Source organism: Ammospiza caudacuta, chromosome 2 (genome assembly GCF_027887145.1).
Source record: "Ammospiza caudacuta isolate bAmmCau1 chromosome 2, bAmmCau1.pri, whole genome shotgun sequence".
NCBI classification, from domain to species: domain Eukaryota; kingdom Metazoa; phylum Chordata; class Aves; order Passeriformes; family Passerellidae; genus Ammospiza; species Ammospiza caudacuta.
The window spans coordinates 31,979,267-32,003,980 of NC_080594.1; the positions used below are offsets into that span (position 1 = coordinate 31,979,267).

Sequence of the window (24,714 nt, forward strand, 5' to 3'; positions counted from 1 at the left end):
CGCGGCCATGGCGGCGGCCCCGGAGTTCCACCTGCCCCTCGCTGCCGCCGATCTGCTGCGGGATGGCGGCCCCGGGCGCTACGTGGTGCAGGAGGTGCTGGCCGTCCGCGACCTGCCGCCCGCACTCGCAGGTAAGGTCCCTACACCCCCTTTCCGGTCGGGCCCGGACCTGCCCGCTGGCTCACGGGCATCCCCCTGCCTCTCTCCCTGTTTTGCCGCAGCTTTCCGGGCCGCCTCCCGTGCGCGGGGCGCGCTGGCCGTGCTGGAGCACTTCGACTGCGTGTACAGCGTGCTGCAGTGAGTACGGGGCAGGGATGGGCGGGAGGGCGGGCACTCGCCCCTCTGCCCCGCGCTCTTCGCTCGCCGCCTTACGCCCTGTGCTTGTCCCGCAGCCACTTCCGAACCGTGGGCACGGCTGTCAAGGAGGACGCCCTGGAGCTGATGATGCACGGTGGGTACCCGCTGTTTCCGGACTAAGAGAGAGCTTGTTTCCCTTGGCAGCTCAATGATGATATAAAGGCTAATGTGACTCGGCCAGCTGGGCTGCACCCTCAGCCCACTCCTGTCATACGGGTCTGTAATCTTGGTGGACGATGCTGAGTTGTGCATGTTCGCTGTAAGGGCAGACCGACAGAAAATCCTCTTGCCCCTGTCCCTGGAAAATGCATCTGTGGGATGTTTCAGCTCGGAGCGAGTGTTTCTCTGAGCTGATGGAGGGCTGTGGGGATAGGACAAGACAGTGTGCCCAAGGTCTGGGCTGCAGGGGGCAGCCCGTGTTACAGCTGGTGAGATGTGAGCACACATCTTTGGTAATCTGATGGCTGCTCTAAGCCTCCCAAAGAGAGGATGGCTGAGGCACCTGGCAAGGAGTGCTCATGACTTTCTGCTTCTCCTCAGTGGTGTCCCATCATTCCAATGAACTTCCCACTATCCTGAGTGACTCTGGGCTGAGCCCTGCAGACCGGGCTGCTCACCTCAATGCTCTTAAGATGAACTGCTATTTGCTGACTGGCCTGATGGATGCCTTTGAAATGGAAACCTGCAAGAACAGTTGCTCGGAGGCAGATCCTGGTAGGAAGGTAGGTGAAGGGACTGGGGGAAAGATTATAAAAGTCAGAATAAAATTTTAAGCTTGCTGAACTCTGTAGTATCTGTCAGATTTTATAGCTGGGTTTATATAAACATAATGTCAGCCAGAGAAGTGCATAATGTGAAGCACTGGTGCTTCTGTGAAACTGTGCATGGAAAACAGCAAAGGGACAATCGTGTCTAAATTTCAGAAGGGACTTGGATGCCCAGACCTTTCTATTTCATTCTTGAGTTTCTGGCTGGAACTTAGTGTGCCAGTGTTTTCTCAAGATTTCCTTTCTGTGATGGCAGTGGATGAAGGTATAATCCTTAAACCACACAAGGCACTGGTGCTGGCCTGAGCTGAGAGAGAAGAGCTGGGGGGAGAAAAGCCCCTGTGATCTCACACATCTCACTGTGTGTCTCTTAATGCTGTAGAATTTAACAGACTTCTTATATTTTGAAGGAAGCAGAGTAGTTAGTGATAGGGTTTTGTCTGTTGTGAAGCTGCTGATGTATCTTACTGTGTAACCTCCTTTCTAGAACAGGAAGAACCATGCCAAGACTTCTGCATCCTTGTGGGAAGAGGAGAGGGAGCCACTTTTACGGCTGCTTACACGGCTACTGCAGCTGGATCTCCATCAGCTTTGGGGTGGTCTAGTGGTGGAAGAAGAGTTTGTCAGGTATGAATTGGAGAGGAGATATTGGTGGAATGAGTGACTGGTTCTGATGAATAAAAATTTGGGGTGCAGATCATTGGGAAACTGAGGAAACAGCTCGAGGCCAAAGCAATGTGCATAGGAACCACTCCTCACAGAGGCCACAAAAAATTCAGATGCTTGCTAATTTTTAGAGGACACTGGAGAATCTCTCAGATAGAAATGGGTGGTGTGCTAGAATGATGTTTGTGCAAGTTGTGATAGTGAGGTTTGCTGTCTGTCTTCTGTGGGTGTAGCTTGATGACGGGGAGCTGCTACCGTATCCTGGAGAACCCAAGTATCGGCCTTCAGAGGTACCGGCTCACTCGGGAGGCTGTGACACACCTGCTTGCTGCAGCTCTGCTTCACTGTGACCGCATGTTCGGTGAGTTCCTGCTCTTCTGCCTTCTCCCTGAAGCCATTCCCAGTTACTTTCCCTGACCTCCTTCTTCCTTCTCACGTGTTAAAGGTGCCACTCTGAAGATCACACAGATGCTGCAGCACTTCGAACATGTAGCCCCAGTGTTTGCACAGGCTGTGAGCCTCTGGGCTAAAGAGTATGGTCTAAAAAGCTTGGTGGGAGAACTGCTAAGGTGAGAGAAATACTTGGAGGCTTGTCCTTTTATCTGCAGCAATTTGAGGCTATTCCTTGTTTCCCCATTCCTTGTTTCATCTTTCTGTACAGGGAAATTGGACAGAAATGTCCCCAGGATTTGGCTCGTGAGGCTTCTGGAGTCAAGGGTTATGCTACTTTTATAAGTGAACTGGCTGAACAGATTCCAGCTCTGGTGCTCTCCAACATGAGTGTTCTCCTGCCTCACTTGGATGGGGAGGTATGTTTCTGCAAAGTCACCTGTCCAGAAAAGTCAAAGTAGAGATGCTGCTATCCAGTTTTTCTGTCTGAAACAAAGCCTCTTTCACAGAGCTCAAGTATCCAAAACCTGCTCTATTGGAATAAATTCTGCCCTTACCTAAAAGATGCAAAGGGAACAGAAACCATGGCAGTCTCCTGTCTGGTTGTCACTATCAGATGTCAGAAAACAGGAGACTGCCTACTTGTCTGAGGTCCCTACTGTTGTCCCTTGTTCTTCAGCACTTGATGAGCTTGTCATTGTGTTACCTTTTCTTTATCTGCTGTAAGTATTTCTCATGTCAGTTCTTGGCTTCGGTGTACCTACCTGGATAGCAGGATTTGGGTTGGAAGGGCCCTTAACACCTCTGCCATAGTTAGGGACACCTTCCACTAGACCAGGTTGCTCACAGCCCCATCCAACCTGGCCTTGAACAGTTCTAGGGATGGGGCATCCACAGCTTCTCTGGGCAACCTGTACCAGTGCCTCACCACACTCTCAGTAAAGAATTTCTTCCTGATATGTAATCTAAACCTACCTTCACTTTGAGGCCATTCCCTCCTGCCCTATGACTGAATGCCCTGGTAAAGTCTCTATCCAGGTCTCTCACAACCCCCTTTAGGTGCCTCCTCAGAGCCTTCTCTTCTGCAGGCTGAACAAGACCAACTCTCAGCCTGTCTTCATAGCAAAGGTTACTCTGTCTTGCACGCACAGCTATATTCACCCAAACTTAATACAATATCTATACTGAAAAATTCACTTAGGGCTGGAGCCTGCGATGTGGAAGGCCCAAACTCTGGGCATGGTCTGTTCCTAGTTGACCAGCTCCTGTCTTGGCAGAGTTACACGATGCGAAACGCCATTCTGGCAGCCATGGCAGAAGTGCTGGTGCAGGTGCTGAATGGTGACCAGCTGGAGGAAGCAGCCCGTGGCACTCGGGACAAGTTCCTGAGCATGCTGCAGGCCCACGTGTGTGACGTCCATAGCTTCGTGCGCAGCCGCGTGCTGCAGCTCTTCACTCGTATCGTGCAGTGCAAGGCAAGTCTGTGCTGGGCAAATGGTACTCCTCACTTCCATCTTGTGTGTTCTGTGGGAATTTCTAGCACCCTGCTTTTTGTTTGCAGAGACTGAAGTTTTAAGAGAGAACGGTGATGTCCCTGTGTACTGTGGTGGCTGCAGTTTCTTCCAAGAGACCCAAGATCCCTGGGGTGGGGGAACTGGGGGGTGGAAATTAGATGCTGCTCACTCTTACCAGAACAAACTAGAAGAAAGAGCATAGCATACAGCCTCTTTTCACACACTGGTATGGGAGAACATCACAATTACCAGATATACTAGTACTCAACTCAGCAGGATCCTGGATAACCTAAATCCTTGCTTTCAGTGGATGCTGGACTAGAATATATCCAGAGGTCTTTTGAGCCCTAGAGCCTTCTGTAAATCTATAATCTGTGCTTTTTAGTACATGAAGATGTCTGCAGTAAACTTTTCCCAAGTCTCTGAGCCTTCTTGATACTTTATCTGTGCTCTTGTGTTCTAGGCCCTGCCTTTGACTCAGTTTCAGGCTGTGCTGTCGCTGGCTGTTGGGCGGCTCAAAGACAAATCTGTCTTAGTGGTTAAGAATGCAGTCCAGCTCCTGGCTGCGTTTTTGTCCAATAACCCCTTCTCCAGCAAGGTAATTCCCGTTAATATGGTGGATGTGTTAGATATCTCTGCAGGCTAAATATCTGCAGTGTGCTATAGCCAGGGCGGTAGCATTTATGTGTCTTGTGGGAGGAATGGTGTAGCCTTTGATGCTGCAGCTGGCAGCTTTCTGGTCTTCCCAGGTTCAGATTTTGAGTTCTTGGATTCGTCCCTCTCTTGGTGAAATTCATAGCTGTGTTGAAGGCCAGGAGGGGTGTGACTGAGGTGAAAACCTGCAGCAGTTTTGAGTCCACTGTGAGATTTCTCTCCTTAGGATCAAAATTAGTATTTTAAAATATTCTTTGTGGATGTGCAGCTCTTTGTGTTTAGCTGCACCTTCTCCTGAGTTTCTGAGCCTTAGACAGGGAACTTAGAGCAGTTCTCATTCTAGGATCGGGGCCAGAGTCTATTCTTCCACTTTCCCAAAATAGTTATCTATGGGAATTGACAACTAAAGCAGGGAGTGGAAGAGAGAGGAGAATTCTGGCATTTCAGGAAAAGGAGGATAGCTAACATATTTCTTCTTCTCTTCCTGACATCTTCAGTTAAGCTGGACTGACTTGGATGAGCCACTAAAGAAAGAAGTAGAGAAACTGAAAGAAATGAGGGATCGTAGCAGACCCAGAGCAGGTAATTTCCTTTCTTCTTCTTTCCACTTTCTAGGATAGTCCTAGAAATTACTTTTCCTCATATTAATGTACTTTTCCTCATATTAAATTTGCTTCCAGGTTGTGACAGCTTTTGTCTCAGACCTTATCTGTGTGAGATGGTGAGACCAGATCACTGGTATTAAACTCACAACAGTTTTCTTTATGGTATTGTTATAAAAGCATCACATTAATATCCATGTCTAAATCAACATTCCTTATAGCTATATATCCTATTTTCTGCATAAGAACTGAAAATATCTATGCACACCCTCCCAGGTTTCTCTTTTCTACCACTCAGGGACTGCTTGAGTCATGATTTTGATCAGATGTTATTTAAAATTGATTTGTGGGCAGCACCAAAGTCCAAGGCTAAACAAATGATGGTTCTCTTACCTGTCTTTTTTTCCTACCTTCAGTGGTTTATTTGTTTTAGTCAGAGTTCTTACCTTATTCTCACTGCAGTCTGGGTGGGATCAGCAATGGGAACAGTGCTTGCCTGGGAGGTGGTAGGGGAAGTTCTTAAGTCCCAGATGAGTTTTTCCTTCCCATTAAAGGTGTCACCTGAGTCTGTGTTCTTCAATCCCTCTGCTTTTTAAGTAGCTCCAGTGATCGCCCCAGAGGAAGAGTGGGAAGCGATGCTGCCAGAAGTCAGGGCTGACACACAGCAGCTCTTTCAACCACTGCAGGAAGGGGAAGAGGAAGTGCTGGAAGTTGAAGAAACAGTGGAGAGGACAGTGGAGCAAATCACTGGGCTGTTGAAGAAGCTGAATTACAAGTAAGAAGGCTCTGCAGTTTGACCGTGTTTATCCCAAGGGGTGATTTCCAATAACATTACTCTGTAGGAAGAGATTGACGTGGGCATCCAGTACAAGATGCTGATAGGAGCTGCTCTCCCAGGTGCTCAGGGCAAAGTTGGATGGTTTCCCTTGTGTTCTGCTCTGATGTGTTGCTGATACTCTCTTGGGCAATGTCATTGTCCAGGAGCGCAGCCCGCCTTACGCAGAAGGCCCTGTGTCGCTTCCAGGGAAAGGAACCTTTCGTGGGCCCTGGGGAGGAAAACGAGGAAGCAACAATCCTGGGTGTTCTGAAGAGACTTTACACAGGTAACTGTAACACTGTCTGTTCCCCAAGTCCAAAATAATGCCAGAGCCAGACTAAAACCCTCTGGAATACTCTGTCCCTCCTTCTGACCTATGAGGCTCAGTCTCTGTGTACCTGATGACTCCCAGAGCTGCAGCATCTCTGCACAGTTTGTTCATGGTTTGTCCAAGTACCTTGGCATTTAGCTGGATCATATTGATCTTGATTTTTGGTTGGAACAGTTCCATGGTCCCAATAGAAGTGCATTTCTGGTGTGTTCACTCACATATCTGAGAGGAGTGGAGCCAGTGTTACCACTCACACCCTTCTGCCCCGTCTGAATTCGTCTGGAGTTCTGCTTCCTGAAGAGGTGGTGGCACATAATGCAGCCTTGACCAAGTATCTGGTTCAAGCAGAGCCTTGGTTATCTGGGGCCTGAGCCTCTGGGTGTATTTTTAAGACTTCACACACTTAGTTTGGTGTTTGTTTCAGCATGAGGTTACTTAGCCAATCACATTGAGCATATTTCTGTTGGAAGTCTATTGTCTAAAAATCTTAACTTGGTGAGCTCTCCACATTTGCACAAACTGCTGTGGAGTAGTAGTGTTTGCTTGCTCTTGGTTCCATTTTAGGGCCCTTATCCATCTTTGGGGAATCATCAAGTTCAGATTAACCCCATTAGCATTTTAATGGTGTTTTTCCCAACTGGACCATGCCTTTCCATACCCTTTTACTACAGCTGGCAGTTCTCTGGAGCATCACACTGTAGTGCTGGAACTTGTTCCACAGCATGCTGAGATTTTGTAGCTAGGTCTGATTGCAGAATTTGGATTTTTGTATCCTGGCTCTTGGAAGCTATCACTGTGAGATGGGGAGAGGAGGGTTAAAATGCCCTGAACTGTGCCTGTTTATGTTGTATCTTCAGTACTGCTCACAAACAAGTGTGCTGTGTAGGTTCATGCCCAGGTGAGAACAGTGAGGATCCTCCACATGACAACAGCAGTGACAAGATTGAAGAAGTTGTACAGGAAGAGCAGCCTCAAACAGAGCTGGTCAAACAGGAGATGTTGGTGCACTACCTGCAAGATGCTTACAACTTCTCAGTGAAAATCACAGAAGCTCTGAACCTGATCAGCAAGATGATGTACGAAAATTCTGTCTCAGGTATGTGAAATAACCTCTTTTCCCCATTCAGCATTCTAGCTCTTTCCTTGCTTGACAGAAAATGGAGTGGTAGAGCTCCAGGAGAAGGAGAAAAGATTGAAGGAGCTGCTCTTCATTAGGCAGATGTCATAGACATTTCCAGGGTATTGGAAAAGTGAGCACCATATAAATGAGTGTCATGAAGGGGTTGAATAGGGCATGAACAGGCTTTTTAGGAATCCATTTTTTTTAAATACCAAGATTGAAAAATATTTTTTTAATATGTTTAAAAGTTGTTTTAAAAAACAAATGAAATATATTTGGACTTTCTGAAAGTAAAAAAAAAAACAGTCAGGTGACCAAAGTGAGTTCACTTGTGGAAGCCACCCTGCCTCCTGTGGGGAGGGATGCATGTTCATCATCTCAGCTGAGGTTCTCCCAAAGTAAGCCTGGCCAGTGAAGCTGGGTTTGGTTATGTGCTCAGTGCCCTGACACAGCTTCAGCTGTTTTGCTGGCCACAAGAGGGGAAGTAAGCAGCTGGTCTCATCTAACTCACCTTTCCTCAAACTTTATTCTCTAGTTAAACATGAGCCTGATCAACAGGTTCTATGGCCTGGTCCTCCTCAGTGCTGTAGAGAAAGGTGGTGATCAGAAGGCCTTTGAGTTAATTCAGCTGTTCATATTTAATATTAGAACTACTGTAATCACTTAGACTTTTTTGTAGTGTTTATGAGAAATTGGCATTTCCAAGGGATGAGGGGCACAAGTCCTGCTCCCATCCTCTCCAGCGCATGAACTTGGACACATCTGGGGTGTGGATGGTGTGGGCACTGCAGTGCCCCAGACTTCATCCAAACGCTTCTGAGGCTTCGTCTCTGCTGAGGGCTCGTGTTACTTGTGATAAGCATGTGGGCTTCCCCAGCAAGGTTTGGTATTGTTAGCTATTTGCACACAAAAAAAATGAACTCCTGGGTTCAGTGTCTTTACCAATCCTTTGAAGTTCAAGGCCAAGAAATTGCCCTACCTGGTACTTCAGCACCTGGGGTTTGATTGTGGGGATGTTTTTTTAATGGATGCACAAATTTTAATAACTTTTCATTTCCGTGGTGTCCTGTGCTGTATAAGGAAGGCAAATTTAGTGTCTGAATAGCAGAAGTGCTTTGAGACATTGTCTCCATTTGGAGAGAGTATGCTGCTGGGTTAGGAAGAGACTGGTGTGTGCTAAGGGATGTGTGTGATCAGATTGACCCTTTCTTAATTAAAGATTTAATATTTGAAGTTTTAAATTTTTTTCTGTTGCAAATGTATGTATTCTGGTGTGACTGGGGACAGGGAAAGCATACCAGCTCACCTGATAGATATTCTTAATTCTAGTTTGTAAGGGCTTATACTGGTAACAGCTCTTACTTAACCAGAGGTCAGACTCTGTGAACTGTCTGTTGCAGCACAACTCCTCTGATCACTGCTGTGGATGTCTTGTGATGTGCTCTAACTTAATGGGGTTTTATTTTTTTGTCTTGTGAGAAGACTGAGCAGTCTATTTCAGGAGTAGTCAAGCTGGAACCAAACACAGTACTCCTTACCCCATTTGTACATCAAATAGCTCAGTTCCTCTGGTTTTAGCATTGCACTGGAGCTTATATTCAGCTGTCTGCTGCGACTATGAGATCTTTTTTCCCAAAGCTACTGTTTCCCAGAAGAGAATTTTGTTCTTCCTCAAAGATAGTCTCTGTGCTTTTTCCCTAACTATATCACATTGGATTTAGCTGTGATATTGTTAATGTGTGTCTCTTTTCTGGGACAGCTACATCTCTGTGCTAGTGATCCCATTCTGACTCAAGCCCTCTGCAGACAGTAGCAGTGATTCCTAGATGCTTGTAAAGCTTGCTGTGAGACCAGTTCATCATTAAAACAATGAATTTGTTTTAATGGCCTCTTTAATGGGAACTGGGGAAGAGCTGCACTATCACAACTGTTCTCTCTGCAGTGGTGCAGGAAGCCATTGAGTTCTTCGTGAGAGTCTCACAGTTTGGGGTGCCCCAGGCACTGCTTGGAGTCCGCAGGATGCTGCCCCTCATATGGTCAAAGGAGCCTGGAATTAAGGAGGCTGTGCTCAATGCCTACAGACAGCTCTATCTGAGCCCCAGCGAGGATTCCGAGAGGTATGGATCTCCCTAATCAATTGTTTTTTTCTTTTCCCTCCCCCCCATTCCCTTTCTGCTGTTGGGAATGGGGTATGGACAGGAAGAAAACTGAGAGTTGGCATGCTTCATGCTGAGCTGAAATGTGAGGTTATTATCTGAGTATCCCAGTCTTCCTGCAGGAGCTACTGCTGAGCTTCTGTCCTTAGTTTGTCATAGAGCTCACGTGTCGGAAATTCATGCAGCAAACCTCTGTGAGACCTTGCAAAGCAGATGCTGAGAAGTACTTGAAGTTAAACTGTTGTCAGGCACTAATATTTATTCTCATAAATTTCACTTTCGTACAAAGCACTGCCTAAATACTCTGGGTAGAGTTCCTATCTGATAGGAAACAAGAAGAGTTAATTATGAATTCTTCTCTTGCCAGAAGGGCTCTTGATTGGCAAAAATGAATTTCAGCCTGTTAGGAGTCACCTGTTGATATGGAGTCATCCCATGTCCAGGAGTCTTATATACTTCACTCTGTGGGCAAAGTTGTTGGCCAGTGTCAGTTGTTTGAGTTTCTTATAACTGTAGTTGTTCATTCTGCTGGGATAAGAGAAACAGTGTGGTCTAAAGTTGAAACCGTATTTCTGTTACCAAACCTCAGGGTTTTTAGCTGACAAGTCATACATGCTGTGGCCTTGGTCACGTGTAGGCATTCATCTTCTGATGCACACAACACATTCCCCATTTCTTTATCCTTCACACTATACAAGGTTTTTTCTTATTTGGGTGCTTTCACATGTATTTCTGTTTGTATTTCAGTCAGACCCATCTTAAATATTTTTCTAACAATTTCTACATGCCTTAGATGTTAAGAATGTTAAGATGGGAGGATGTTAAACGGTCTTTGTTGCTTATCCTTCTTGAGGATTTGGTGGTGGGAGCTGGCTACCACTTGCAAGTTTGCTTCTCCCATACTAGAGAAGAGCTGTGTCTCCTCTCTGCTGTGGCACTTGCTCTTTTTTAGTGCTTACACTCTTGTAAATCCTGTTGGATACTCATGCAATAAGTGTGATCCTTGGTGAGATGCACCATAAGTCACCCTCATTTGTGCCATCAGGCAAATAAAGAGCACCTGCTGCTTTTTATTTCTTCCTGATAATATTGCCTGGAAACAGTACTCCTGCAGTTGGTGCTCTGTCCTCATTTGTTCATAGAGAGATTTTCAGTTTCTAGGGAATTGTACTTTGACTTGTGGTTGCAAAGAAACTAGGAAGTGGCTGCTTAGTGCCTCTGATTGGATCTTTAAGCACCAGAAGAAGCACCAATGCATAAGACAATGGACTTACAAGCTCACATCATGGTCATTGGCACTTGAGTTGGATGACTTTGAGAACTCAAGCTTGTTGTGGGAGTTTTCCTGATCCTGTGGATCATGTCTGTTCTCCAACAGATGGTTTCAGCCTTTTCAATAGGGCAGTAATTGTGACAGTTGCTTTTTCTTTACCTTTTAATATTTTCTTGTTCTTTTTCCCCTTTTGAAGGGCCAAGGCACAGGCCCTGGTGCACAATCTGTCTCTCATCATGGTGGATGCATCACTGGGAATGCTACAGTGCTTAGAGGAGATAGTGAGTATTTGCCTTGCCTGGGTTTGGGTTGTGCATCTGTTTTATTCAAACAGTAGTCAATGCAGATTACATCTTTACTTTGAAGTTCATTCTCCTTTGCCTCTCTCTAATTTTTTAATTTCATGCCTTTTGCAGATCTCGGAGTTTGTGCAGAAGGATGAAATCAAGCCTGCTGTGACCCAGCTGCTTTGGGAGCGATTCACGGAAAAGTCTCCGTGCTCAGCGCTGGAGCGCCGCGCTGCCGTGATGCTGCTGGGGATGATGGCACGGTGAGCCTGGGGCCAGGTCAAAGCCTCTCAGTGGAAGGGTGTTCAGGGAGTCGATTTTATTGAAGAACTGTGGGTGCTGCATCAGCTGACTCGTTGGCTCTAGCTTCAAAAATAGTAACCCTATCGTGGGGTAATGAAGCCTGGAACTAAACATAGTTTTGCTGGATCCCACCAACACGGCCTCTGAATGATTATGATGAGATTATTTTCCTTGTGTGAATACCCATCCCTTCCCAGAGTTCACAGTGTCACAACTCTGCAGCTTTGTCTGTGTTTGGATAAGAACAGCGAGAAGCTGCTGAGTAGAGATGTCTGGAGCCTTTAGCATGAAGAAAAATGAATCTGTTTCACTTTCTGGGGGCAAAAAAATGTATCTGCACTAAAAGGTTTTCACTTCCTCAGTTTCCCCTTTGGCATTCACCTTACTTGCACTTCTTGCTGTCCTTACTTCAGTCCTTCATTAGTCAGAAACAGGCCTGCATAATGATGATCCTAAAGTTCTTTCACAGGCAGAAATGGGAACGGGTGGGTATGGATTTGGGATTGGCTTTTTTTTGGATAAATGTTGGTTTGGTTTGTTTTGTTTCCCACAGTAGAGGAAGGAATGGTATATGTCACAAGTCCTGAGCTTCTCTACTCTTTCCTACTTTCCAGCATTTTCGTTTTTCTTACCCCTCTAAATTTTGGTCCTTTCTGATGGGAAAAAAGAGTCAAGAATCTTCTTTCTTTACAAAGAGGCTGTTGATCACTATGGATAAACTCATCTCCTAGTGGAGAGTGGATTACACTGGCTTCTGTGGAATACTGCTTGCTGCTCCTCTAGCTGTATCTTGAGTTGTTTGGATGGGTTTTATTTTTTCCCCTTATTCAAACCACTCCCTTCCACAAGGCACAAGCAGTATTTCTCTTGGTTATCCATAGTTCCATAAACTTTCAGCAGCATCTCATGTGATATCCCCATCCCTTCCATTCCACAGAGGAAAGCCAGAGATCATAGGTACCAACCTGGACATCTTGGTGACAGTGGGACTGTCTGAGAAGGCATGTGAAGACTACAGGCTGCCTCAAGAAGTATGCAATGTTATTTCCAAGCTTGCCAGTAACCCTAAGGTAAGGCTATGGGTTTGTTCTTTAGGTCCGTCCAGAAACAAAGAAAGGGGGGAAATTGTTTGCATGGAAGAAAAGAGAGAGGTAATTAATTTTTTACAGATTTTGAAATTAAGTAGGTTGAGACCATTCAGCAGCACTGTCTGGAAAGCTTAGCACACACCAGTGAACATGTAATAAAAGAATTTTCATTAGGCAACAGGCTGGATTCAATTAGTAAAGAGTTCAGTGCACAAGAAAATATGTTTTCCTTTCAAGTCTCTTCTTCAGACTCCCAATTCTAAACTGATTTGTGTTTTCTCAACCATGAAGCCCTTTCCTCTACTGATGTTTTCTGATGGTGTGATTCTTTTGCCCTCCCTATTAATTGATATTCAGAAGTTGTCAGCTGTATAGCAGAATATAAAACATGAAAGGCTTTCAAACCTGTCCATGTTGTACTTAGAACAACATGACAGTTGATGGCTTCTTTCCCTGGGAAACAATTTATACTTCTTTTTTTAATACAATTGGAAAAAAAATCTGTTTTTTTGACTCAGTCATTTGGGGCATTTTAATTCAGGAGTTCCATCACAAAAGGAGTCCTCCTTTACAGAGCAGCATCATTCTGTGACAGCCCCTTCCACTGGGGATGTTGCTGTATGAACTTCATGAGTTAATGTGTATCACAACATTCTTAAATATTCTAAAGATGGCTGTAATTCAATTTTTGGTTGACTTAAGTCTGCAGTTAAGCTTGTATGTGAGGAGGGACTGAACTGAAAATATTTGGCTGACTGACTGGCAGTAGCTCTTGTTCCCCACCCATCCTCCCAGCCAGAAATCAGGAGTTGAAAATCAGGTCACTCAGGAGTTCTTATTTCGAGCTACTGAAAGCTGGTAAATCCTCAAGCCAGTTCTGTTTTGTTCAAGTATATATTCATCAGGCAGACACAGGTGTGCTGGGACACCTCAGGTATTGTCATACTTGGTTTAGTATTTCTCTAGGTTATCTTATTCCCAACCTAAAAGGTGGTGTGACTGATACAGAATATATGCAACAACCTTAGTGTGAGGTGATCTTGGATCCAGACCTATCCTGGGTTATTTCCACTGATGATATTTTGCTTTTAAACAAACCTATGTGGTTCTGGAGTACCCCAAGGCAAGCTGGACTTACTGTTGTTGATTCTAAGATGCTCCAGAGGTTTCCCTCTTTATTCATTGCAGAGAGTGAGTAAATAATATCAGATTTTAAATGAATCCTTTTGACATTTCAAAGAGTTATTTGGTTTAAGGTGAGAAGTGTCTGGGTTGGCCTGGGATCATCATTTGGTCAAGCTTTAAATCCTCCCAGTGTAGTTACCCTGGTGTCACAAGTGACAGTAATGCCCCTGCTGCATGTTTAGCAGCAGAGCAGTACTGGATGTCCCTGGCATGGGTTTGATGAACATTGTGCACACAGGAAGGCTGAGTACTCGGAAGGGCATGGGAGGATCTTGTGTAACTCACCTGTTGTCTCTGCAGCCAGCACTGGGGAAGAACAGCGCCCCTTTTCGACTGCCCCAGAACCACATGCTCTTTGCTTGCCTGAGTGAGACTGTGAGTAAAGGTGAGCCCAGGTCAGCAGCAGGTTTGGAGGGGATGGGGTTGGGCTGTGAGACCACCTGTGTTATCATTGGTATGTGTGGGTACATTGCTCCCTCTTCTCATCAGGCTTTGCCCAGCCAAGCAGTCACTGGATCCCCTTCATGGAGGCAGCTGTAACACTCATCTACCAGCTGGCAGAAGGGGCAGAGGAGATCTGTGCTGACATCCTTCATGTGTGCAGTCAGCAAGCTCTGGAGAAGCTGCAGGAGGATGATGAGCAGAAAGCTGGTGAGGAAAAAAGCTGGTGAAGGAAATCTGTACCTGCGGTTTCCAGTGCTGCTTTGGGTGGCCTTGAGTAACTGCAGGAGAGTAGAGCTGAGGGGCTGGTGGAAGTGTTGGCATGGGAGGGTGTAAGTGCTATGAAGGAGCCTGTGGAGTGTGGAGATGGTGAGACTTGGCACTAACTGACAGGGAAGAGGTCTAGATCAACACTGAACTGGGGCCATTTTTCTCCTTTAGATGCAGGGGATTCTCCACACAAAGTCTCTGATGGTTCTGGCAGTCTCTCCACGTTCCTGCTGCTGCACCTGGTGGCCCTTGTGGGACAGGTGGCACTGCAGCAGGTAGCATACTTGGAAGTGTCAGTGAGTGCAGAGCTACGCAGGTGCCGCCTCCTCAAAGAGGAGAAGACCAAGAAGCAATCTCACACCAGCACAAAGAAGCAGAGACCCCAGGTGAGAGCCAAGGGGTTTTTGGGCAGCTTTTCTGGTGTCCCAGCTACAGCAAATTTCTAGAGAATGCAATCCTGAGGCTGCATGAGGTACAGGGCAATGTGTGCTTCAGGAATAGAAACAGACTGGTATTGGTCAGGATTGACAGGGAGAGCTGAGGTCCTTGAATGACCCTATTCAGTTAACTCCCATGCTGGTCTTGAGTTTTGAAGAGGCAGAGGGGAGGGAGTGAAGGGTGATGTCCTGGCCATGCTTATCCTCCTGCTTCAGGAAAACATTCCCCTTTCACTCATCATCTTCTTTCTTACCAGTGCAATCTTTTGCAACTGATGCAGTAGTGGTGAAGAAACATCCATTTGTGCCCTGGAGTTCTAGAAAAAGGCTTCCTAGAGCCCAAGTCCAGGAGATTTGAAAGTCCTATCCTCTGTTAGGTAGCAATGATGAAGGTTTAACAGTAGTCTTTCTAATGTGATTTAGATGCTACAAATGCCCTGTTTGGTTAGGTCTATCTTGGAACATTTTCCAGAGTGTAATGAGGCTAACTTTCCTGGGTAAGAATAGAGAAAAACATTGTGTCCATCTGGGTATCCAGTCTCTATTAGATGCTTATACTGCTAAGTCTACAGGGAACTTTGTAGTTCATTTTCTCATCCACCTGCTTATCAGTGTCACTACCATTTTCCACACAGGAGGAGGTTAGTATGAGATTTTCAAAAAAGTAGCAGTTGGATGGATACAGATTTGGTCCCCATTGCAATGTCTCCTTTCTTCCCTTGTGTTGCTTTTTATTTTCTATAAGGTTTCCCATAATCTTGCTCACAAAACCAGCAATTCAAAGGCTTCTTTGAGCTTCTTGTTTTTAGTATTTGAATGTCCCTTAAGTTATGCAGGACTCACACACTGATGCTGAATGTCTCCTAGGTCTGTTTTATCTTAGTAATGTCAGTAGTTTAAGCTTTCTTTACATTCTGGTCTCCTCATTGCAAGAGAGACATGGTGCTCCTGGAGCAGGTCCAGTGGAGGGCAATAAAGATGATTAAGGGACTGGAGTATCTCTTAGAAGGAAAGGCTGAGGGAGCTGAGCCTCTTGTAAGCCTCAAGACTGAGAGGGGACCACATCAATGTCTGTAACTGTTTGGAAGGGGGTGCCAAGAGGATGGAGCCAGACTGTTCTTGGTGGTGCCAAGCACTAGGACGTGAGGCAGTGGGCAGAAATTGATGCACAGGAAGTTCCACCTGATTATGAGGATGAACTTCTTTACTGTGGGGGTGACCAAGCACTAGAACAGGTTGCCCAGAGAGGTTGTGGAGTCTCCCTCACTTGAGATACCCAAGAACTATCTGAACACAATCCTGTGCAATGCGTTCTAGGAAGACCCTCCTGGAGCAGATGATCCACTGTGGTCCCTTCCAACCTAACTATGTGATCCTGTGATTGGTGTTCTGTAGCATGTGGACTGGCAAATCCCAGACTACCCTTCACAGCTTCATTCAGTTCTTGGGAGAAAGTGGGTTATTACACTCTGTGTCAGTCTGTTCTCCACTTTAGTTGTGCAGCTGGTAACATGCACGTACCTGTGAAGAAAGAGGTTATTGTTGCCTGACATCTTTCTTACAGTCTCCTCTCTGCACAGAGCACAGGGAATGAGTCCACTATGGAGGAGGAGCTAGGCCTTGTGGGAGCCACAGCTGATGACACCGAGGCCGAGCTCATCCGCAGTATTTGTGAGACAGAACTTCTGGATGGTGAGTGTGGCTGCCACTGAGCAATACTGACTGTCTGCCTGTGTGAAAGAGCAGGTACAGCAGGCAACAGGTCCTTAGGAGGAAGGCTGTTTCCTCTGGAAGGAAGCACTGTCATTTTCCATGGTGTCACTTTCCACGTAGGCTGTCTGTTTCTTGGCTCTGCCTTTCTGGAGGTGGTTGTTCAGTGCTGAAAGTGAGTCAACCAGTTACTGTAGTTTGCAGCAGCTCTGAGATAAATGGAGTAATTGTTCCTAAAGCACGATGCACAGTGCTCTCATGCTCGCTGTCTTTATCCTCACTTTCTAGGGAAGCACCTGCTCTCTGCCTTTGTTCCACTGGTGCTGAAGATCTGCAACAACCCTGGACCCCACAGTGACTCGGCGCTGTCAGCTGCTGCAGCCCTCACTCTTGGCAAACTCTGCATGATCAGGTACTGCTGAGCCATGCCAGAGTTCTTTCCCCAGCCTTCCTAGTACTAAAGCACAAGAAAATGTTGCAATTCCTTTCCCAAGGAAAGAACAAACACAGTGTTCATAGATCACTTTTTTTAAACTGTTTTTTCCCCTCTGCTCTCTGAGAGATGGAATTTTCCTATTTTTCCCTTTTTTCCTGTACCCTGTCTTGTTAGCTCTGAGTTCTGTGACTCCCACTTGCGTCTGCTGTTCACCATGATGGAGAAGTCCCCCCTGCCTGATGTGAGATCCAACCTCATAATTGCAGCAGGAGATCTAGCCATCCGCTTCCCCAACCTGGTGGAGCCTTGGACATCACATCTCTATGCCAGGTAATGCTACACTCTTTGTTGGGAGAGGACATGTGACGAACACCCTGTGGAAGGTTCTGGGCCTCCAGAAGGTGAGAATGACCCAAGAAAGCAAATTTGAAGATGCTGGTGCAGGAAGACCAGAGCTTTGGGCTGTCACAGGCACCAATAACTCAGACACTCCCATGGTGCTTTCTGCAGTAACTCTTTGCTCCTGTCAGGTTGCGGGACCCCTGCCCCAGTGTGAGGCAGACAGCTGGGCTGGTGATGACTCACCTCATCCTCAAAGACATGGTCAAGGTCAAGGGCCAAGTGAGTGAGATGGCAGCTCTGCTCATAGACCCAGAGGAGGCAATCGTGGCAGTGGCTCAGAACTTCTTTGGTGAACTGGCCAGCAAGGTAAGTGGATGCTCAGAGACCTTATTTCACAAGAGCAGGCAAGGGCTGTTGGAGGCTGGGTCAATTACATGAGCCCTGAAGAAGGTGTGTTAATGGTGTAGAGCCATTGGTCTCTCTCTCTGTGGACTAAATGAGGGTAGTTAAAAAAATTTTGCAATACAAGTTTTGTTTCATCCTTGCTTGATGTTGCTGAATTTGACCTCATCCAATCACACTGGAAAGCAGGCTCCAAACCACTGCCTTTTCCCTTTGCTTGCTTGTATATGCCCAGCACAAGGTTAGGAGCAATTTTCTGTAACTCACCTGTAGGCCTTGCAGCAGAGTTCCCTGACCTTATGGCTCAGGCAGTGCACCTTCTCTGAAACCTTTCTGAGTTGTTCTTGGCTGTGGGACACTGAGATAGTTAAATTGTAGCAGTTTCTGCCCAGGCAGGTGAGAACAGGAGCAGTGTTACCCCCACTGTTCATTCCATGTGCGGCCTTGTGTGGGCCCTTCAGAGTTTGAGATTTACTGCCTGAGAGGCTGCAGTGACACTGGGGCTTTTCTGTCCTGGTTTGCTTTGTTAAAGCAGAGCTGGCCACCTGACTGCACTGACTTCCTACCTCTGAAAGGTGCATGACTATACTATGTATAAAGCTGTGTAAAAGCAGTGGGAAAGAGAATATGGATTGGATCTTTTCAGGCAAGAAAATGGGAAGCAGTTCCATGAACTAAAGAGCTGTTTCCTTCAACAGGAAGCTTTTTTTGTTGGGTTGTGGCAAGGTTGGAAGGCAAAGAAAACTGCATCCAAGTCTGCCAAAGAGCAGAGCTGGGGTGCAGTGTTGAGCTTGTTGGTTGGCTGGGCTTTTCCTCCCCAGCCAAATAGTCCTGGATAGGTTTGGCTGGCTGTGTGAGCTTGTTTCAAAAAGCTGATGCTTTCAGTCAAAAGATTTGGGGTGGAGAAAAAGGAGGTCATTTTAAGTGGGTAGCTTATTTGGCTTGACTCAAATTATCCTTTCTAATTCTGTATCTCATGTAGAAATTTGTGTTCTGCACAGGGTAATGCTGTCTATAACCTGCTTCCAGACATCATCAGTCATCTCTCGGATCCTAACAGCAGCATAGAGGAGGAATCCTTCCACACTATTATGAGGTATTCTGAGGTTAAATAAATCCCTTATTGCCAGGACTATGTTTATGCAAAGGGGGTGCCATATCAAGGGAAGAAAAACTACATTGATGTGTACAAAATGCTTTTTCAGTTGTTCTCTTTGATCTGACTTTTTCAGTCTGTACTGGAAATGGAGTCATGCTGAGGGGAATTGATTTTAAAGCCACACTGTTGGGAGTGAGGAGAGACTCTACAAAGAGTAACCACCAACTCAAAATTACTTTCCCTCTAGAAAAGGAAAATAGTTGGGTTTATGCATGGGAACGTGGATATGCAACATTAGGAAAACACAACAGGTTTTAAAGCTGCTGCCTTTATCATTTTGGTGACTACTGGAGTTTTGTAAGCAGTTTTAGTAAAGCTGTAGTTACAGTAACAGGTTTGGGTCTGGGTTGGCTTTCTGGTGGTTTGTTTTGTGGGGGGTTTTTTGTTTGGTTTTTTTTTTTTTCTTGTTTGGTTTCAGTTTTTTTTCAAGAAAGCCTGACTCTGGAGTATAGAGATCTTGGAATATTTCAATCTGTGGTTATAGGTTGCTCATAGACAGCACTAATAATATCTTTATTGGTAAAGTACAGACATTTTCCTCTCATTTCTGAAACTTGACCACATGAGGGTTTTTTCTGAGTCATTTGAATCCCTGTGGATTATAGAAGGGGGTGTTAGACAAAAGTATTGCTGTTGCTGAAGAGAAGAGCAATAAAATCTCCTGTGATTTTTCAAGTAGTCTTCCTGTCTATGAGAATCCAGTGCATTTAGGAAGAGGGATGGGATTTTGGATAGGTAGGAATTGCAAGACACAGAAAAGGTCTATTAGTGAGGGTGTAATTGAAACTAAAATTAATTTATGGTGGCAAAAGTAGATGGATATCTTTGCTTCAGCTTTAATTAAGGAGGGTAATGTGAAATACTGGGAATTATAGCTTGTAGTTCCTGACAGCACACATAGAAGTTAATGCCTGAAGTGAAACAAACCATCACAGGTAGACAAGAGGCAGCATGTAAAAAAAAAAATCCAAATAATTTAATAATTTTGGATTTTTCAATACTTTTTAATTAATATCAAACTGAAGGTATTACCACAGACATAGAGCATAATTGTAGCAATTGCATTAAAGTGTGATTGGTTGGGTTAAAACAGGGGTAAGGTGAACTTTTTACTTCAAACAACATTTTTGGAGAGAACTGGAGGTGTCTGGCAAATAAGAGAAGAGGCAGGATTGATTGAACAATGTAGATAGGTATCAAATTAGCATCAGGATAATTAATTTTAAAGACCTGATAATCAGTTAACACACCACATATCTTTAAATAGGAAAAGAAGGGAAATAGTAGTTAAAGATTAATTGATGCTGGAAAAAATGCAAAGGGAGGACTCTTGACAATATTGTCTCTGTTATGTATCTTAGAAAAGCAGCTTGGTGTGGTGGTTGTAGACATAACAAAGACTGAACTAGGAAGTCCTTTAGAACAACTATATCAAGGCCAGTGGCAACCTAACTGAGTTAAAGTAAACAGAAATGTTGGTACAAGAAATGGGGAGAGCAGCAGGACCTTCTTAATAAATAGAAGTTATTCAGTGATTTCTAAGAGGACATAGTGCAAAATGCACCAGTACTTAACTGTGCTAAAGTCCAGGTGTCTCTATCCCTCAAGAAGCTAATGGATTAAGTTAGCATTTAAGTTCTGCTAGACTTTGTTCCCATTTTAGTGCAAAGTGGTGCTCACTTTTGCATTGATCCAAAACGCAACAACACACTTTCAGCAAATTAATAGTGAAAAAGCCACAAGCATGGTTTTGAGGAGGGAAAATGCTGCATGCCACAGTGCTCCCCTCAAGGTTTGCTTGTCAGACAAACTACTCTGTCAGTGCAACTTGTGAGGTGAGGAGATTGTCTGGAGGTGCTGCATGCTCTTAAGACTGGATGGAAGGAGCAGATAAGAAGTCAGCACTGCTGCCTTTTCAGCACCCCTCCTCCCTGAAATGGGGATTCCTCTGTAGGCTCTAATCTTTTGTGCTTTTTTCCCCTTGCAGACATCTGTTCTCATATATTACAAAAGACAAACAAACAGAGAGCTTGGTGGAGAAACTTTGTCAGAGATTCCGGACTGCCAGGTGGGTTGTAATCTTAATTTTCCTGACAAGTGTTTCTGCTTCTCAGGATTTTTCAGAAGATATGAGCTTGTATGTTGTGGTTGTAGAAGGTTCCCATTATATTCTTCATGTGACAAATGCAACATAACTTGGTTTAGGTCTCCCTTTTTTTTTAACTACCTTCTCCTAAAAATACATGAATACTTATAAATTAAGGTTTTTGGCTTTATAATGCAGTGATTGACCCCCCTCTTCCTTCCTTTTTTAAGGAAAAGGTTTTGTGACAGTCTAGATATTCTTTATAGCTGAGCAAGGAGACATCCCACATGTGGATTTTACATACTTTTGTGATCCTTCTCCACAGGCTATTCCCTTGCAGCTCAGCTAGGAAATCAGCTAGCTGAGAAGTTGGGATCTTTCTAGCAATCCTGTCTGGGATGATCTCAACTATCAAGCTGATACAGGCCTGTCCTTGTTCTGTGTGCATGGACTGCTCAGTACCAAGTCTACATCTGGGACTCTGTTCTGGGTTTTTTATTATTATTTTTATTTTACCTAAGGGCTTGTGCCACCATACACTTTGGCTTTTGCTCTGCTCCATCTCCAAGATGTGCATACCTTGCTTGTACATTGCTGATTACAGAGTATAGAGTGCAGGACCCATGCTGTAAATCTGGGATGTAATTTTGCTTTCTGGATTTTAAGGCTTTTTTGCTGCTTTTCTCCTGCTCCCCGAGCTGTAACTTCACTGACCAGGCATACACTTTTTGTTTCTTTCCAAGAAGAATAATAATAGAAATTTATCTCCTTCCATTCCAGTGAGATATCTTAATTTTAACTTCCACTGGTTTTGGTGTACCCTGCTTCCCTCCATTCCCGTGGTTTTCCTTCTCCATTGTTGTGGCTTTGCCCTTGAGATTTAAGCTGTCTGCTTATCTTGGCCATTTGTGCACAGTGCCTGGGCATGTGACCTGCTCAGCTGCCTCAGGGAGTTGCATATTTCCCAAAATATTTGGATTTTGTTTCCTGAGAAAGACTGGAGACTGGTCCCTCTCTCCAGCTCCCAGGAGCACTGGTGAGCTCTTCTCACCACATTTGTAATTAACTGTCTGTGTGTGTGTTGTCTCACTTTTAGTAGAATGCCCTGATATTTCTGTACCATGAAGGTGATGAGCTTGGTGCACACTAGTGGTACTGCTAGAGCAAGACTCTCACTCCAAGCTAAAACAGGAGCTTCTCAGAGCAGATTTGCAGCCACCATCACCCTCCTCAGCATTTCTCCTCAGCATTTCTGGACTTCTAAACATAGGAACTTGCCAGGTGTCATTCAGACTACAGGTGGAATACCTGGATGCTGCAGCTTTGTTCTCCATCTGTCTGGGCTTGAGCAGAGCATCCTGAGACAGCTTGTGCTGGACAGACTTGAGGCCCTCACTTAGTGTATATTAAAAACAGGGGCTTTGGCTTTGCTTTTTCCCTTTCCATTCCATCACAGTGATCTACATTAGGGATGTTAGTTTGTGCTTTTGTTTTTCCTTCCCTTTGGTTTTATTCCAGTAACTTTTGCTGGAATTTGAATGTAGTCATTCTCTGATGCAGCATTTGTTATTTGCTGACTTTATAACTTAATGACTGTGACCTTCTTTATGTAACTAACCAGGAAAGGGAGAGAGAACATCAAATACAGCTTCTGCTTGAGATCATCTCAAACATGCAAAAATGAACAGCCAGGGGGGTTTGTTACGTGATTGAAATAAGGCCTTTCAAGAGGAGTCCTGACCTCACTGAGTCTTTTCCTCCTGGTCAGCAGTAACCTCTGACATTTTTCAAACAAGTGACTGTGCTCTTTAGCAGTGGAGCCTTCATGTTTTTCCAACAGGCACTAAGTCAGTGTCATGGAATACAGTGGTGGTTATCTGTGGTATGGCACAGCACCCTGTCGCTGACCTGTAACAGAACAACCTGAATCTCATGTTGTCCAGGGCAGAAGCACCTGCAGGAAATGCTGGTAGTTCTGGATGGGATGTGCTCATCCTCACACACCCCTTTTTGTAGGAGCTAACGGTGATCTTTGTCTTTGCCAGGACTGAGCGTCAGTATCGGGATCTGTCCCACTGCCTTGCTCTGCTTCCAGTCTCGGAGCGGGGCCTTCACAAGCTGCAGGACAACTATGACTGCTTTGCAGACAAGCTCCAAGATCCAGCTGTCTACAATAGTTTCCAAACCGTGCTGGCTCGATTCCGCAGAGCAGGCGTCAAACCTGAGGCTAAAGTAAGGCTGTGGGACAAGGGTCCAGGCCAGAAAACAATTGCTTTTTACATGCAGGGACTGGAAAGCCCTGCAGTTGTTCATTTTAAACAGACTTTTCCTCACCGCTAACAATTTATCAATTTATTCCTTTAACTTGATGGCAATTCTGCTATGGATGTAATACTTCTCTCCCTTCACCTTCTCTTTTTTTTTCCCCTGCACTGCTGTTTTATATCTCCATCAGGCTCTAGCTGAAGAGCTGGAGCAGAAGCTGTCTGCCTCCCATAAGCGAGGACTGGATTCCACAGAGACATGCCAGGACGGTAGTCAGACTCCAATGCCAGCACCAGCCAAGCAGAAACCAATAGGAAGTATGTTCCTTTTTGTGACATTCCAGCCTTCCCCTGATCCTGCAGTCCAGCAGAAACACCTAAGCACTTCTCCTCAGCCTTACAGACAGAAGTTTGCTGCCTTTCTCTATTTTTTCCCTTTTTCTTGACAGGTTCACGGCGCCAGCCCCTAAGCCCAGCCAACTCAGATAATGATTTTGTCACGCCCCCATCCCGCATCCTCCAAAATCATAAGCGTGCCCAGAAGCGCCCTCCACGCAAAAAAACCGTCATTACCTTCTCCAGTGACGAGGAGAACAACTCTGAGGATGGTAAGGCGCTGCACACGTGTGCTCTGAGGGGGGAAGGACTACATGCCCAACAGGGATGTCTCTTTGGTCATGGGCTTCAGACCACTGTGGAGGTTGCCTGTAGATTTCTCTGCTCAAGGCAGAGTGCTCATTATTGACATGTTTTACTCTCTTTAGAGCTATTGGCAGAATTAAGAGAGGAAGAAACCCCCACCAAAACAACTCCCATCACCAGATCTTCAGCCCGACGGCGGCGCTGAAGGAGCCATCTGCCACTGCCTTTAACTAAAAATAAAACTCCCTTTATGCAACCGTCGCCTTCTCTTGTCTCAACTACCCCAGAATATGACAGTGCTTTAAAGGAGGACAAAATGGAAGTTAACACCAGCATAAAGCAATTCCAACCCTTTCTTCTGATATCTCCACAAAGGAAGGCAGTGATGATGAACATGGCACTTGGACTGATTTTGCCCTGACTTTGCAGATGAGAATAAGCTGCTCTTATTAACTTTTTTTTTTAATCTTTGGAAGAAAGTCTAAGAAGAGCCAAACTACCCACAGAGTACAAAATGCTCATTCCTTTCTTATTTTGTATGTGCTTTATTCTACACTATTCAGCTTTTATCACAGGACCAATGCAGTGGTGTTGGGTTTAGGCCCTTTTATATTTCATGCTTTTTGAAGCTCTTATCCTGTAAATCCAAGCCAAGGGTTTTGAGGTGAAGGCGCCTGCATGTTTTTCTTGTGCATATTGCATCAAAGAAGTGTTCAGGGAGTGGGGTGTGAGGACAAAGAGAAAGCTACCTTAGACTAGAGCACTTGAATAAACAATAGGTAAAGTCCATAGGAAAAAATACATCTTTAAAAACTAAAAAACAAAACCAACCCAACACTAAAACTTTAGAAGTAACTTGTAATAATGCTTATTTGATAAGTTACTAAGAATACTGATACCCTTGATTGTCTTACTGTTTTCTGGAATGTATTTGCTGCAAATCCACTTATGTTTCAAGTAAAATTGGCACTTGGCTTTTTTCATTTTGCAAATGCCACATCAGTTTTCAAGTCAG

At 45.1% G+C, this 24,714-nt stretch overlaps 1 protein-coding gene and 1 non-coding gene across 2 annotated transcripts; both read left to right on the forward strand.

Moving 5' to 3' along the window:
• Window positions 1-24,619, forward strand: NCAPD2 (non-SMC condensin I complex subunit D2). Its single transcript, XM_058825376.1, has 31 exons — window positions 1-131; window positions 222-297; window positions 393-451; window positions 898-1,079; window positions 1,612-1,751; window positions 2,024-2,151; window positions 2,236-2,359; window positions 2,452-2,599; window positions 3,458-3,655; window positions 4,158-4,292; window positions 4,846-4,930; window positions 5,548-5,725; window positions 5,932-6,053; window positions 6,985-7,194; window positions 9,161-9,335; window positions 10,844-10,928; window positions 11,064-11,197; window positions 12,175-12,307; window positions 13,811-13,895; window positions 14,000-14,161; window positions 14,393-14,607; window positions 16,239-16,350; window positions 16,657-16,780; window positions 16,979-17,134; window positions 17,335-17,512; window positions 18,550-18,644; window positions 20,695-20,775; window positions 22,839-23,025; window positions 23,249-23,375; window positions 23,507-23,665; window positions 23,822-24,619. Exons 1-31 carry the CDS (start codon window positions 8-10, stop codon window positions 23,902-23,904), a joined length of 4,200 nt encoding a protein of 1,399 aa, XP_058681359.1. The 5' UTR covers window positions 1-7; the 3' UTR covers window positions 23,905-24,619.
• LOC131555012 (small nucleolar RNA U85) lies at window positions 501-823 on the forward strand. The gene has a single exon (XR_009274507.1). It is a non-coding gene; the product is annotated as a small nucleolar RNA U85 (small nucleolar RNA).
• Window positions 24,620-24,714: the final 95 nt, after the last annotated feature.